Source organism: Salmo trutta, chromosome 31, assembly GCF_901001165.1.
Source record: "Salmo trutta chromosome 31, fSalTru1.1, whole genome shotgun sequence".
Lineage (NCBI taxonomy): Eukaryota > Metazoa > Chordata > Actinopteri > Salmoniformes > Salmonidae > Salmo > Salmo trutta.
In genome coordinates, this window is record NC_042987.1 from 27,068,064 (window position 1) to 27,083,862 (window position 15,799).

Here is a 15,799-nt window from a genome sequence, read left to right on the forward strand (position 1 = left end):
AAGCAAATGGCTCTGAGATACGAATAAAAATATCATATATATAACGTTAGCTAGTGAGCCAGCCAGCTAACATTAGCTAGCTAGCTAACAGTACACTTTAACTTGAAATGAAAATGACTTTGTCAAAATTAGAAATGTGTAATATCTGAAAATGTAGCTAGATAGACTATCTCACCCGTATACATCATGGTTGGATGCTTCTCCCTATCACGGATGCTATGGTTTCCCTTAGTTTGAAGATGTAATCCGGATGTTTTCGCCATCTCCTTAGCTATCATACTCTAATTCCACTGATTTCAAAACTCGGTCCTCCAGAAAGTGGAGAGCAACACTTATGCAGTTCTACTAAGCAATATATTTTTTAAAAGCTGCGTTAAACAGGATTACCTACACATACTAACCAGCTCAAATAGACAGAAGCGTGCTATATGGCAGACCAATCCAAACTCATCTCTCTGCATGTCCAGCCCACTCATTATCTCAGCCAATCATGGCTAGCAGGAAGGTTGTTGGCTTTTTCTGTGGCTAAACCAACTAGGCAAGTCAGTTAAGAGACAAATTCATATTTTCAATGATGGCCTAGGAACAGTGGGTTAACTGCCTTGTTCAGGGGCAGAACGACAAATTTGTACCTTGTCAGCTCGGGGATTCGATCTTGCAACATTTCGGTTACTGGCCCTAACCACTAGGCTACCTGCCTCCCCAATTCTAAAATGGATTAAATAAATAAAAATCCTCAGAAATGTACACACAATACCCCATAATGACAAAGCAAAACAAGGTTTTTAGAATGTTAGCAAATATATTCAAAATAAAAAATAGAATCACCTTATTTACATAAGTATTCAGACCATTTGCTATGAGACTCGAAATTGAGCTCAGGTGCATCCTGTTTCCAATGATCAACTTTGAGATGTTTCTACAACTTGATTGGAGTCCACCTGTGGTAAATTCAATTGGACATGATTTGGAAAGGCACACAACTGTCTATAAAATGTCCCACAGTTGACAGCGCATGTCACAGCAAAAACCAAGCCATGAGGTCAAAGGAATTGTCCATAGAGCTCCGAGACAGGATGGTCTGAATACTTTCCGAATGCACTGTAGGTGACATATAGTAATTTAATATTCTAGGATCATTTCAATGCCAAGAACACAAACGTCCCATGCTCCTTCAGGCATACCATTTACCTAGATGTAATGTATGAGATAAAGACACTACCATCTTGTTTAACCTGTTTTGGATAGCTCTGAGGTGTTGTAACTATCTACCTCTCCTGCATGAATACCTTTTCTATAAAACAAGTTAACACACACACACATTTGACACAAACACACACACCGCATGTTTCCCACCTGCTCCCCGTTGTACCAACCTGAGGTAGAAGGTGCCCCTACCCACAGATCTGGAACATATTTGTCCAATTTCCAACTCTAAATGTTAACATTCAACTGTAACTCTGTGAAAAGTAATGAAACCACAGAAGCTGCATTAGCAGTAGTTGCATGTTGAAACGGTTTATGAGTAAAACTGACTTCCTAAACCTGGTAGGACTAGGCCTATACGTCATAGAAGACTGTCAATGATGGATCAGGTGAGGCTGATCTCAGGTCAGTTTCACTTTATGGTAAAACTTAGGATATCGGATCAAAGTAATCTGATCTTAAATCAGTACCTAAGGGGCAAAAGCGTGACTAGTGTGGCTAGTGTTGTGAAGTCTGGTTTGCCAGGTTGTTGCAGAGCTCCAGACCAGCTTTGGCCTTGACACCAGTACAGCACAGAGAAGCCTTTGTTCCCCAACACTATTTGCATACTTTTCCACTTTCACTAAACAAAAAATTAAGATTTCATGGCTCCTTACGCTTTTTAAAGGGCACATCAAAGTGGTGCTCGTACACCATTAAAAGGAGAAGTTAATGGTTGGCTTTGAGGCTGTGTTATCAGTCCCTCTTCAGTGGCCTCATTTATAACAGTTGTGTACATTTCACACTATATAGCTGCGCTCACAATTTCTGAAAAGACTGCGCACGTACAAAAATAAAATATGGAGATTTATAAACTGGGCGCACGCATGTTTCCCATTATAAATCAGACCCGTCCTAAAACTGTGTGCACGTGAACGAGCATTAAAACTATGCCTAAAAAATGCCCATCATTCACCTTTTATGGTGACAATAACACCCCTATTTGATGTATACTTTGGAAGTATTGGAATTAGGCTAAGGCACTTTCTTAAGGAAAAAGCAATGATAAATTGATTAAATGTCTCTGGAGGTGTTGGCAGAATGTTTTAAACTTTAGAATGACATTTTCTGTATCTGAAAGTTTGTGAAAGAAAACAACAATTGCAAATTGTTGTGGACCTGTAAACAGATCGTTTGAATTCAATAATGTTTTGCGTTTACTTATTCCCTAACCTAAAAAGTCTGCACTGCCAATGAATTCTGAAACATTGTAAAGTATGTCTACAAATAAAAATAAAACACAGTAAGCCTATACAGCAGTAGCAGTATAAGCTAAATATCAACTGTCTGTTCATCTGTTCAATTCCACTGTAGATTGTTCTATATTATAAACCTACCATCCCTTTCGGATGCATAGAGCAAAAATAATAGGCAAACTTCAATGAGAGATGCCCATCGTAATTTGTTAGATGGTTAAGCTTCTTCGGGAATATAAACTCATCATGGCCAGAAAAGAAAGTGAGGAATTTATTCTGCAATGGTTATGAAAATATGTATTATGTTTATATTGTTCATTTCAGACATTTGAAATTACAGTAGGCTAGACGTACAGTATCCTAAAAAACGTAAATTGAAAAGGTGAACCGTCTGTTCTACCATAGCGCAAAATACTTGAATACAATATAGTTGATCTACAATATTTACTACTTTAAAGTGGGTCCAGTTAAATAAGAGATTGGATGTTGTTGACCTATAAGATAAAGTATCTTATAGGTCAACAACATCCAAGAGTATGAAACCATCACAGTCAGAAAATATTAGGAGTTTATTCTGCAATTATCATGGAAATGAAATAGGAAATATTTAATATTTCTAACTATTTTAGAATGCAAAGATGCAAAAAAAAGAATGTATCTTCGCTCTTCTCACTAACAGCAAATGATTGCATCTTGTTATTCTATTTACCTGTTTTTTGGGGGAGGGGGAAATAAGCATGTCATCATATCCCCCATTTGCACAAAATACTAGGCTACTTGCCTGCTTGCAATGCAGTACTTCAAGCACTATAAACTGTGCGCACGCATGGCCTAAAGTTTACGGGAAGCTAAGCACATTCCCATGTCAATTGACATTTTTATAAATGCCAACATTTGCGTGAGAACTGGCGCACGCACATTTTGAGGTATATCTTGTACATATGCACGATTTACAAATGGCCCCTGGTATGTGGAACAATATTACATTAAACCAGTGCAGGGATCAACATCAGGTTATGAATATGTGTTATGAGCCCTGATCAACACTGTGTCAGTGATCAGTAATAATACTTGAATGTGTGACCTGGCGGTAGCATATCTGTATGTGTGTGTGTGTGTGTGTGTGTGTGTGTGTGTGTGTGTGTGTGTGTGTGTGTGTGTGTGTGTGTGTGTGTGTGTGTGTGTGTGTGTGTGTGTGTGTGTGTGTGTGTGTGTGTGTGTGTGTGTGTGTGTGCGTGCGTGCATGGGTAAGTACCTCAGTATGTGTGCTTGTGTGTGCATGCATGTGTGTGTGTGTGTGTGTGCTGACTGCTGTTCTTACCTTGTTGTTAAATGTGTCTATGTTGTCCATCATGGTGGTGATAGCCTCTGAGATGTGTGTGGGGAGAGAGAGGAACACCACATCCACACTGGAAACACCCTCAAACCTGTTAGAGACCTGCAGCATGGCATCTGCAGAGAAAGAGAGGGGGGATGCAATATTTTAAATGTGAATACATGCTTATACAGTGCCTTCAGGAAGTATTCATACCCCTTGACTTATTTCACATTTTGTTGTGTTACAGCCTGAATTCAAAATGGATTAAATGTATTATTTTTTTCTCACCCATCTACCCACAATATCCCATGATGACAAAGTGAAAACATGTTTTAGAATTGTTTTGCAAATGTATTGAAATGGAACAGAATTATTAGATAAGTATTAACACCGCTGACATGTTAGAATCACCTTTGGCAGCGATTACAGCTATGAGTCTTTCAAGGGTAAGTCTCGGAGAGCTTCGCACCCCTGGATTGTACAATACTTGCACATTATTCTTCAAGCGCTGTCAAATTGGTTGTTGGTCATTGCTAGACAACCATTTTCAAGTTGTGCCATAGATTTTCAAGTAGATTTAAGTCAAAACTGTAACTTGGCCACTCAGGAACATTCAATGTTGTCTTGGTAAGCAACTCCAGTGTATATTTGCTTGTGTTTTAGGTTATTCTCCTGCTGAAAGGTGAATTTGTCTCCCAGGGTATGTTGGAAAGCAGATTGAACCAGGTTTTCCTATAGAATATTGCCTGTGCTTAGCTCTATCCTAAAATACTCCCTAGTCCTTGCCAATCACAAACATACCCATAACATGATGCAGCCACCACCATGCTTGAAAATATGAAGAGTGCTTCTCAGTGATGTATTGGATTTGCCCCAAACATAACGCTTTGTTTTCAGGACATGAAGTTAATTTCTTTGAGTGGTTTCCTTCCTCTAAGGCATCTGAGTTAGGAAGGACACCTGTATCACACCATCCAAAGTGTAATTAATAACTTCACAACGCTTAAAGTGACATTCAATGTCTGCTTTTTTCCCCCAAATCTACCAATAGGTGCCCTTCTTTGGAAAACCTCCCTGGTTTTTGTGATTGAATCTGTGTTTGAAATTCACTGCACAACTGAGGGAACTTACAGATACTTGTATGTGTGGGGTACAGAGATGAGGTAGTCATTCAAAAATCATGTTAAACACAAATATTGTCCATGCAACTTATCATGTGACCTGTTAAGCACATTTTTACTCCTGAACTTATTTAGGCTTGCCATGGCAAAGGGGTTGAATACTTATTGACTTAAGACATTTCAGCTTTTAATTTTATATAAAAACATTTTTAAATCTAAGAACATAATTTCATATTGACATTATGGGGTACTTTGTGTAGGCCAGTGACACAAAATCTCACAGTGACACATTCAATTCAGGCTGTAACACAACAAAATGTGGAAAAAGTCAAAGGGTGTGAATACTTTCTGAAGTCACTGTAGGAAATAAAAAGAAATGAGTGTGCAAATGTGTGCGTGTGTGTGTGAAATTAGGGTGTGTGTGTGTATGTGTCTCACCAGCCAAGTTCCTCCACTCTGTGTCCAGGTCGGCCTGGTTAGCGAGGCAGCCCTTCAGTACGTTGGCACAGTAGTTGGCACAGGGCCTGGCAGAGGCCACTCCACGGCAGTGGGGACAGTACGTCATCTTCATGATGGCACGCATGCACTCTGGGCTCAGGGGCACCTGGGAGAGGAGATACAACAATATTATAGAGATACTATATGAGCCACATTACAACTCCCACCAAGTGGATTAATCCTATTGGTGCGATGCGTAGGGTGCCTTTCACGCCAGCGACCTGGGTTCACATCCCTGCCCCTCCATTTACATCAATATCATATATCATAAATATATACAGTCAGGTCCAAAATTATTGGCCTCGCTTGATAAAGATGAGCAAAAAAGACGGTATAAAATAAATACACTGAACAAAAATATAAACTCAACATGTAAAGAGTTGGTCCCTTGTTTCATGAGCTGAAATAAAAGATCCCAGAAATGTTCCATACACACAAAAAGCGTATTTCTCTCAAATTCTGTGCACAAATTTGTTTACAACCCTGTTAGTGGGCATTTGTCCTTTGCCAAGATAATCCATCCACCTGACAGGTGTGGCATATCAAGAAGCTAAATAAACAGCATGATCTTTACAAAGTGATGAGGGAGTGTGCAATTGACATGTTGACTGCAGGAATGTCCACCAGAGCTGTTGCCACAGAATTGCATTTTAATTTCTCTACTATAAGCCGCTTTCAACGTCGTTTTAGAGAATGTGGCAGTACGTACAACCGGCCTCACAACCACAGACCACGTATAACCATGACATCCCAGGATCTCCACATCCAGCTTCTTCACTTGCGGGATGGTCTGAGACAAGCCACTCGGACAGCTGATGAAACTGTGGGTTTGCACAACCGAAGAATTTCTGCACAAACTGTCAGGGAAGCTCATCCGTGTGCTCGTCGTCCTATCCAGTGTCTTGACCTGACTGCAGTTTGGCATTGTAACCAACTTTAATGGGCAAATGCTCACCTTCGATGGCCACTGGCACGCTGGTTAAGTGTGCTCTACATGGAAGAATCCGTGGCGTCGTGTGGGCGAGCAGTTTGCAACGTTGTGAACAGAGTGCCCAATGGCGGAGGTGGGGTTATGGTATGGGCAGGCATAAGCTATGGACAACGAACACAATTGCATTTTATCAATGGCAATTTGAATGCACAGAGATACCGTGATGAGATCCTGAGGCCCAATGTCGTGCCATTCATCCGCCGCCATCACCTCATGTTTCAGCATGATAATTCACGGCCCTATGTCGCAAGGATCTGTACACAATTCCTTGAAGCTGAAAAAGTCCCAGTTCTTCCATGGCCTGCATTCTCACAAAACATGTCACCCATTGAGCATGTTTGGGATGCTCTGGATTGATGTGTACAACAGCGTGTTCCAGTTCTCACCAATATCCAGCAACTTCGCACAGCCATTGAAGAGGAGTGGAACAACATTCCACAGGCCACAATCAACAACCTGATCAACTCTATGCGAAGGAGATTTGTCATGCTGCATGAGGCAAATGTTGGTCACACCAGACATTGACAGGTTTGCTCATCCATGCCCCTACTTTTTTTTAGGTATCTGTGACCAACAGATGTATATCTGTATTCTCAGTCATGTGAAATCCATGGATTAGGGCCTAATGAATTTATTTCAATTAACTGATTTCCTTATATGAACTGTAACTCATTAAAATCTTTGAAATTGTTGCATGTTGCGTTTATATTTTTGCTAAAATAATTGAACATGATATAATTGTATACTAATACAGTTGCTCAGAGAAAGAGATTTTGTTTAATGAGTGATAGAAAAATCTAAAAAAGAGAGGGGTCAAAATGATTGGCACCCCTGTATTCAAAATCCAGCACCCTCCCCTGGCGAGAATAAGGACTCTGAGTCTTTTTCTAAAATGTTTTATGAGATTGGAGAACACGTTGGGAGGGATCTTGATATGAGAGCATTCTGTCAGGCTGTATCACGGCCTGGTACGGCAACTGCACCATCCGCAACAGCAAGGCTCTCCAGAGGGTGGTGCAGTCAGCCCAACGCATCACCGGGAGCATACTGCCTGCCCTCCACAACACCTACAGCACCCAGCATCACAGGACGGCCAAGAAGATCATCAAGTACCTCAGCCACCCAAGCCACAGCCTTTTCATCCCGCTATCATCCAGAAGGCGATGTCAGTACAGGTGCATCAAAGCTGGGACCGAGAGACTGAAAAACAGCTTTGAGGCCAGCAGACTGTTAAATAGCCATCATTAGCAGGCCTCCACCCAGTACCCTGCTCTGAACTTAGTCACTGTCACTTGCTGGCTACCACCCGATTACTCATCCCTGCACCTTAGAGGCTGCTGCCCTATGTACATAGACATGGGAACTTGGTCACTTTAGTAATGGAAGACTGTTCATTTTAATAATGTTTACATACTGCTTTACCCATATACTGTATATTTATATTGATACTCCGGACTCCAACATTGCTCGTCCTAATATTTCTATATTTCTTCATTCCATTCTTTTACTTTTAGATTTGTTTGTATTGTTGTATTTTGTTAGATATTAATGCACTGTTGGAGCTAGGAACACAAGTATTTTGCTATACCCGTAATATCATCTGCTAAACATGTGTATTCGACAAATACAATTTCATGTGATATCTTTTGTCTGCGCTTATGTACTGCCCTCTTCAATTAAAACCACAGGTTTTCAAAGGGGTTCAAGTCCAGAGACAGATGGCCATTGCCAAAGGTGGATTTTTTGGGGTCAATTAACCATTTCTTTGTGTATTTTGATGTGTGGTTGGCGTTATTGTCTTGCTGGAAGATTCACTTGCGGCCAAGTATCAGCCTTCTGGCAGAGGCAATCAGGTTTTGGTCAAAAGTTTCCTGTAAAGTGCATGATGCCATTGACCTCAACAAGGGCCCAGGATCAGTGGAAACCATTGACCTCAACAAGGGCCCAGGATCAGTGGAAACCATTGACCTCAACAAGGGCCCAGGATCAGTGGAAACCATTGACCTCAACAAGGGCCCAGGATCAGTGGAAGGAAACTAGCCCTGTAACATCAGATATCCACCACCATATTTTACAGTAGGTATGAGGTACTTTTCTGCATATGCTTCCGTTTTGCGATGTGAAACCCACCATTGCTGTGTGTGGCCAAAGAGCTTAAGATCCTTTGAATGTGTGAGTTTCCTTGGTGGTGGGCGAACAAACGAGACACACAGAATACAGCGGGAGGTCACTTCCCATGGCCATTCTTTTACGCTAGCGCCGCACTTTTAGCTTTTTTTCTGCCCGGTTACCGTGGAAACCAATCGTCTGAAAGAATTTGCTTTGTGTGCACGACAAGGTCCATGACACCGCCATTTGCGCTTTTCTCCGATCCCTCCATCCTTCTTCTCCTTTTCCTTCTCTCTCTCTCTATCCCACTGGGCTGTTCCCTCAGGAAAGGGCCTTGGGCCGTTAAAACTGAAACTGGGTTAATACCAGTACGCCCTGCTCACAAGAGACCCCCTGCTACGCATACGAAACTACAGTATAAGTGTGTGTGTGTGTGTGTGTGTGTGTGTGTGTGTGTGTGTGTGTGTGTGTGTGTGTGTGTGTGTGTGTGTGTGTGTGTGTGTGTGTGTGTGTGTGTGTGTGTGTGTGTGTGTGTGTGTGTGTGTGGTGTGTGTGAGGGACTGAGGGCTCAGCTTGGTATACAAAACTCCTCTAAACCAAACTGGGGCAGTCTGATGCTTTTCCTGGAATCTTCAACCCTTGTCATACCAAAGTCAGACAAAGCCTAGTTAGCAGAAACATACAGTCAAAGACAAAAGAACATTGTACATGAAATAGTGTCCGTCTATCGTCATGACTCTACAGCACGCCCCGTGTCCACCCTCCTCTCCTCCTTTACTCCTTCTCTCCTCCGCCTACTGCTCCACTTGATAGGCAAGAGAATAAGTCAGACGATCAATGTTTTGATGAGAGAGATAGAGAGAGAGAGAGAGAGAGAGAGGGAGAGGGGGAGAGAGAGATAGGGGAGAGAGAGAGAGGAGGGAGAGAGAGAGTGGAGAGATGGGAGAGAGAGAGAGTGAGTGTAGAGACAGTGGAGAGAGAGAGGAGAAAGAGGGAGAGAGAGGGAGAGAGCGAGAGGGGAGAGAGACTTTGACTTTTTGTCTTTCTTTAATGAAACATTCTCATTTCATTAAAATCCCCCACCCCCCTTAAAACAAAACACCAGAAAATATCCTGTACTGCACTACTGCATACATGTATCATTCTCACCTTGCCTTCTACACGCCGGTACAAAAACAACATCACAATAACCAAAATCTCACCACTTCTATAACCGTATATCCATCCCATCTTCCCCAGCTGTATAGACAGCCCACCCAACACACCATATCTCCTGAAACATCTCCATACCTTTTATCATTTTATAAAACTCAAATTCCACCCTAAGGCACGCAGAGACCATCCCATGAAATAATAGTAAAGGGTCTTTTATCCCCCCACCTTTGACCCTGTTCCTCCTTGTTAACCAAATAGCCAACTTTGCCTGAGCAAAGAAACAACATTGGTACTTTTTTTAGTTTGACATATTCACCCAACACACTACTCTTTCCCGCTTCTCTGGCACCATTTATATTAAGCGAGCCTACCCAAAGTGTCTCCATAAGAAGTGGGAGAAAAAACAGCAAAGAAAGTGACCAATAGCAAAGCTCAAAAAGCCCCAGTGCCAGAAAGAAACTCTTCATCTAAACAGCGTCTGAAGGTAGACCTTTACGCACTGTTGTGACCCACTTCCTCAACCTAAACTGTTTCCTGGGTGAGAGGACACCATGCCCCTCATTTTTCATAGCATGTTGTACTGATCTTACAAACTTTCTTGGATCAGAAAAAAATCCCTCACCGTGTACTTTGACCCCTCTGCTTGACTGGCTGTCAGCTCCGGATCCATTGAGTAGGAGTCTGAAAAAAAATCCTCCTATTCATCCTCTTCCTCAGACTCACCTTCCTCCTCCTCATCTCCATCTCCCATGCTGACCACCTGCCCTTCCTCTCTGGCCAGGGCCTCCCCCCAGCACCAGGCAAAGGTTCCTTGGTGCCTTTGACCACCCCAGCCTCTCCCATCCCACCTCCTTTCTTCTCCCCCTTTTTCCTTTTCCGCTTGACACCATCCCCCCCAGTCTCTTACACTTCCCCACTATACTCTCCTCATCCACTAGCATAACCTGACTAGGCCCAACCTCATCGACACCACCATCCATAACATGACTAGGCCCAGTCTCATCTACACCACCATCTATAACCGAACTAGGCCCAGCCTCATCTACACCACCATCTATAACCTGACTAGGCCCAGCCTCATCTACCCCACCATCTATAACCTGACTAGGCCCAGCCTCATCTACCCCACCATCCATAGCATGACTAGGCCCAGCCTCATCTACACCACCATCTATAGCATGACTAGGCCCAGCCTCATCTACACCACCATCTATAACCTGACTAGGCCCAGTCTCATCTACACCACCATCTATAACCTGACTAGGCCCAGCCTCATCTACCCCACCATCCATAGCATGACTAGGCCCAGCCTCATCTACACCACCATCTATAACCTGACTAGGCCCAGCCTCATCTACCCCACCATCTATAACCTGACTAGGCCCAGCCTCATCTACACCACCATCTATAACCTGACTAGGCCCAGCCTCATCTACCCCACCATCCATAGCATGACTAGGCCCAGCCTCATCTACACCACCATCTATAACCTGACTAGGCCCAGCCTCATCTACCCCACCATCCGTAACACGACTAGACCCAGCCTCGTCTACACCACCATCTGTAGCCTGACTAGACCCAGCCTCAGCTACACCACCATCTGTAGCCTGACTAGACCCAGCCTCAGCTACACCACCATCTGTAGCCTGACTAGACCCAGCCTCAGCTACACCACCCTCCATAGCATGACTAGGCCCAGCCTCATCTACACCACCCTCCATAGCATGACTAGACCCAGCCTCAGCTACACCACCATCTGTAGCATGACTAGGCCCAGCCTCATCTACACACCATCCCTGGCGTGACTAGGCCCAGCCTCTGCTGCCTGCGTTTCATTGCCCCCTGCACGTTGATCTCGATTTCCCCAACTGGCACTTGTACTCTCACCTCGGCCTTTATGTGGGCACGCAAAGCTCTTATGCCCCAAATCCCCACACTCAAAACACCGTAGACTATCTGTACTTGCAAACCCTGCGTAGAGCTCCTCCCCATGGCTCACTTTAAAATGCAAATTTTGCTGTTGCTCATTGTTATTCAGAAACATGAACACTTGCCTCCGGAACGAAACAACATGCTTAACGGCATCTGCCTGATAACCTGCAGACAGTACACGAAAACCGCTAGCAAACTTACCAAAACAACTCAGCTATTTCCTGATTTGATCATCCATAATAAATGGAGGCAAATTTGCAAATACCACCCTGGTCGAAGGGGTAGAAAAAGGAGAAATTGGCACCATCACACCCCTAACAAATATTCCACTAGCAATGAGTCCACCCACCAAATTTGCTCTTTTCATGAAAACAACCACAGCTTTGTTCATTCTGGAAGCAGAATGTATAAATTCAGCTCCTACCTGTTCACCGACCGCGAGCAGAACCTCCTCCATCTTAACTCCATTCTCAGAAACACACCTGAATCCATGCCGTATCGACAGCACCTCCTCCGCGCTAGGCTGAGAAGACATCATGCACACCACACTTTCCAAACCCCTGGAAACTAAATTCTGTCCTCTTCCACCCTAACTTTGAAAAGAACAGTGGGTACCGCTAAAACAAACAGTGCATTAACCCTCCACCATAGAAAATAAAAATGGAAAGAAAAGACCAAGGAGAGAATCAAGAAAATAAGTTAGGACAGAGCCCTACACACCAAACACTCAAACTCCAAAAAACTCCCGGGATGCACTGCGAGAGAGAGAGAGAGAGAGAGAGAGAGAGAGAGAGAGAGAGAGAGAGAGAGAGAGAGAGAGAGAGAGAGAGAGAGAGAGAGAGAGAGAGAGAGAGAGAGAGAGAGAGAGAGAGAGAGAGAGAGAGAGATAGAGAGAGAGATAGAGAGAGGAGAGCAAGAGAGGGACCCTGAAGGACGTCACCCTCAACCGTAGCCCCAGGAGCAACAGAGCAACGGACATCCCGCCCAGACCAGGGAGACACCCTCCCAGAACCCCTCCTGACGGACCTGCACCAAGAGAACCCATGCCAAGAGGACCTACACCCAGACCACAGCATCACCAGCCACACCCCAACCAGCTAAGACCACCCCAAGCAAACCCTGGCCACACCCTATATAGGCCCACCCATATCAGAACTATGACCCTTCTGCCCACCCTATGCCCCCCGCCCCTTCGGCAACGACCTCAACATGACAGCAGGACATATGCCCAGGTCGTGAGAAGAGCAACAGGCCCAACCCCGACTATTACACCAGCCCAAGCCACATCCTGCGACCTAAGAGGTATGTATCAGATGCTCAACATGCTCTGCTCACACCTACTGTGATGGTCCGGGCCTAAACCACACAAAAACAACAGTAGACACTATGGAACACAACATTTTACAATCTCATCCTGGAATATACAAGGTCTGACGTCATCTGCCTTTGGTATAAAGACCAGGAACCCAGACTTCATCAAAGAAATTGGAATACAGAAATTGTCATCCTACAAGAAACGTGGTATAAAGGAAACGGACCCACTGGTTGCCCTCTAGGTTACAGAGAGCTAGTAGTCCCATCCACCAAACTACCAGGTGTGAAAAAGGGAAGAGACAACAGGGGTATGCTAATTTGGAATAAAGCAGACCTAACCCACTATTAAATTAGTCAAAACAGGAACCTTTTTCATCTGGCTAGAAATTCATGAGGAAAATATCTCAACAGAGAAAAAATGTCCTCATATGTGCTACCGAAATCCCCATACTTTAACGATGACAACTTCTCCTTCCGAGACGGGGAGATCAACAATTTCCAGGCCCAGGGACATGTACTAGTCTGTGGTTACCTAAATGCCAGAACTGGAGAAGATCCTGACACCCTCAGCACACAGGGGGACAAACACCAACCTGGAGGTGACAGCATTCCCTCCCCCACATGCCCCCTAGACACAACTATGACAACATAACCAACAAAAATGGGTCACAACTCCTACAGCTCTGTCGGAAGTCGGAAGGTTACATACTCCTTAGCCAAATACATTTAAATCAGTTTTTCACAATTCCTGACATTTAATCCTTGTAAAAATTCCCTGTCTTAGGTCAGTTAGGACCACCACTTTATTTTAACAATGTGAAATGTCAGAATAATAGTAGAGAGAATTATTTATTTCAGCTTTTATTTCTTTCATCACATTCCCAGTGGGTCAGAACTGTACATACACTCAATTAGTATTTGGTAGCATTGCCTTTAAATTGTTTAACTTGGGTCAAACCTTTCAGGTAGCCTTCCACAAGCTTCCCACAATAAGTTGGGTGAATTTTGGCTCATTTCTCCTGTTCAGAGACTTACGGCTTGGGGGTAGAAGCTATTTAGGAGCCTCTTGGACCTAGACTTGGCACTCCGGTATCGGTTGCCGTGCAGTAGCAGAGAGAACAGTCTATGACTAGAGAGGCTGTAGTCTTTGACAATATTTAGGGCCTTCCTCTGACCACCTGGTATAGAGGTCCTGGATGGCAGGAAGTTTGGGCCAAGTGATGTACTGGGTCATATGCACTGCCCTTTGTAGTGCCTTGCGGTCGGAGGCCGAGCAGTTGCCATACCAGGCAGTGATGCAACCAGTCAGGATGCTCTCGATGGTGCAGCTATAAAACCTTTTGAGGATCTGAGGACCCATGCCAAATCTTTTAGTATCCTGAGGGGAATAGGTTTTGTTGTAGCCTCTTCACAACTGTCTTGGTGTGCTTGAACCATGTTAGTTTGTTGGTGATGTGGACGCCAAGGAACTTGAAGCTCTCAACCTGCTCCACTGCAGCACCGTCGACGAGAATGGGGGCGTGCTCGGTCCTTCTTTCCCTGTAGTCCACAATCATCTCCTTTGTCTTGATCACATCGAGGGAGAGGTTGTTGTCCTTGCACCACACGGTCAGGTCTCTGACCTCCTCCCTATAGGCTGTCTCATTATTGTCGTTGATCAGGCCTACCACTTTTGTGTCATCAGCAAACTTAATGATGGTGTTGGAGTCGTGCCTGGCAGTGCAGTCATGAGTGAACAGGGAGTACAGGAGGGGACTGAGAACGCACCCCTGAGGGAACCTGTGTTGAGGATCAGCGTGGCGGATGTGTTGTTACCTATCCTTACCACCTGGGGGCGGCCCATCAGGAAGTCCAGGATCCAGTTGCAGAGGGAGGCATTTAGTCCCAGCGTCCTTAGCTTATTGATGAGCTTTGAGGGCACTATGGTGTTGAATGCTGAGCTGTAGTCAATGAATAGTACTCTCACATCGGTGTTCATTTTGTCCAGGTGTGAAAGGGCACTATGGAGTACAATAGAGATTGCATCATCTATGGATCTATTGGTGCGGTATGCAAATTGGAGTGGGTCTAGGGTTTCTGGGATAATGGTGTTGATGTGAGCCATGAGCAGCCATTCAAAGCATTTCATGGCTACAGACATGAGTGTTATGTGTCGATAGTCATTTAGGCAGGTTACCTTGGTGTTCTTGGGCACAGGGACTATGGTGGTCTGCTTGAATCATGTTGGTATTACAGACTCAGACAGGGAGAGGTTGAAAATGTCAGTGAAGACACTTGCCAGTTGGTCAGCGCATGCTCGGAGTACATGTCCTGGTAATCCGTCTGGCCCTGCGTCCTTGTGAATGTCGACCTGTTTAAAGGTCTTACTCACATCGGCTGCGGAGAGCGTGTTCACACATTCGTCCAGAACAGCTGATGCTCTCATGCATGTTTCAGTGTTACTTGCCTCGAAGCGAGCATTGAATTTATTTAGCTCGTCTGGTAGGCTCGTGTCACTGCGCAGCCCTCGGCTGTGCTTCGCTTTGTAGTCTGGAATAGTTTGCAGACCCTGCCACATCCGAAGAGCGTCGGAGCCGGTGTAGTACGATTCGATCTTAGTCCTGTATTGATGCTTTGCCTGTTTGATGGTTCGTCGGAGGGCATAGCGGGATTTCTTATAAGCTTCCGGGTTAGAGTTCCGCTCCTTGAAAGCGGCAGCTCTACCCTTCAGCTCAATGTGAATGTTGCCTGTAATCCATGGCTTCTGGATGGGGTATGTACGTAGAGTCACTGTGGGGAAGACGTCCTCGATGCACTTATTGAGTAAGCCAGTGACTGATGTGGTGTACTCCTCAATGCCATCGGAAGAATCCCGGAACATGTTCCAGTCTGTGATAGCAAAACAGTCCTGTAGTTTAGCATCTGCTTCATCTGACCACTT

General features: G+C 44.4%; 1 protein-coding gene across 1 annotated transcript in view; it reads right to left on the reverse strand.

The window, feature by feature from the left end:
* The window catches only part of LOC115169841 (glypican-1), a 116,200-nt gene that overhangs the window by 13,510 nt on the left and 86,891 nt on the right, over positions 1-15,799 (reverse strand). Inside the window, exons 6-7 of the mRNA XM_029725859.1 lie at positions 5,319-5,484; positions 3,763-3,893 (exon numbers count right to left, since the gene is read on the reverse strand). Coding sequence (XP_029581719.1) covers positions 3,763-3,893; positions 5,319-5,484 — 297 coding nt within the window. The remainder of the gene's footprint in view (positions 1-3,762; positions 3,894-5,318; positions 5,485-15,799) is intronic.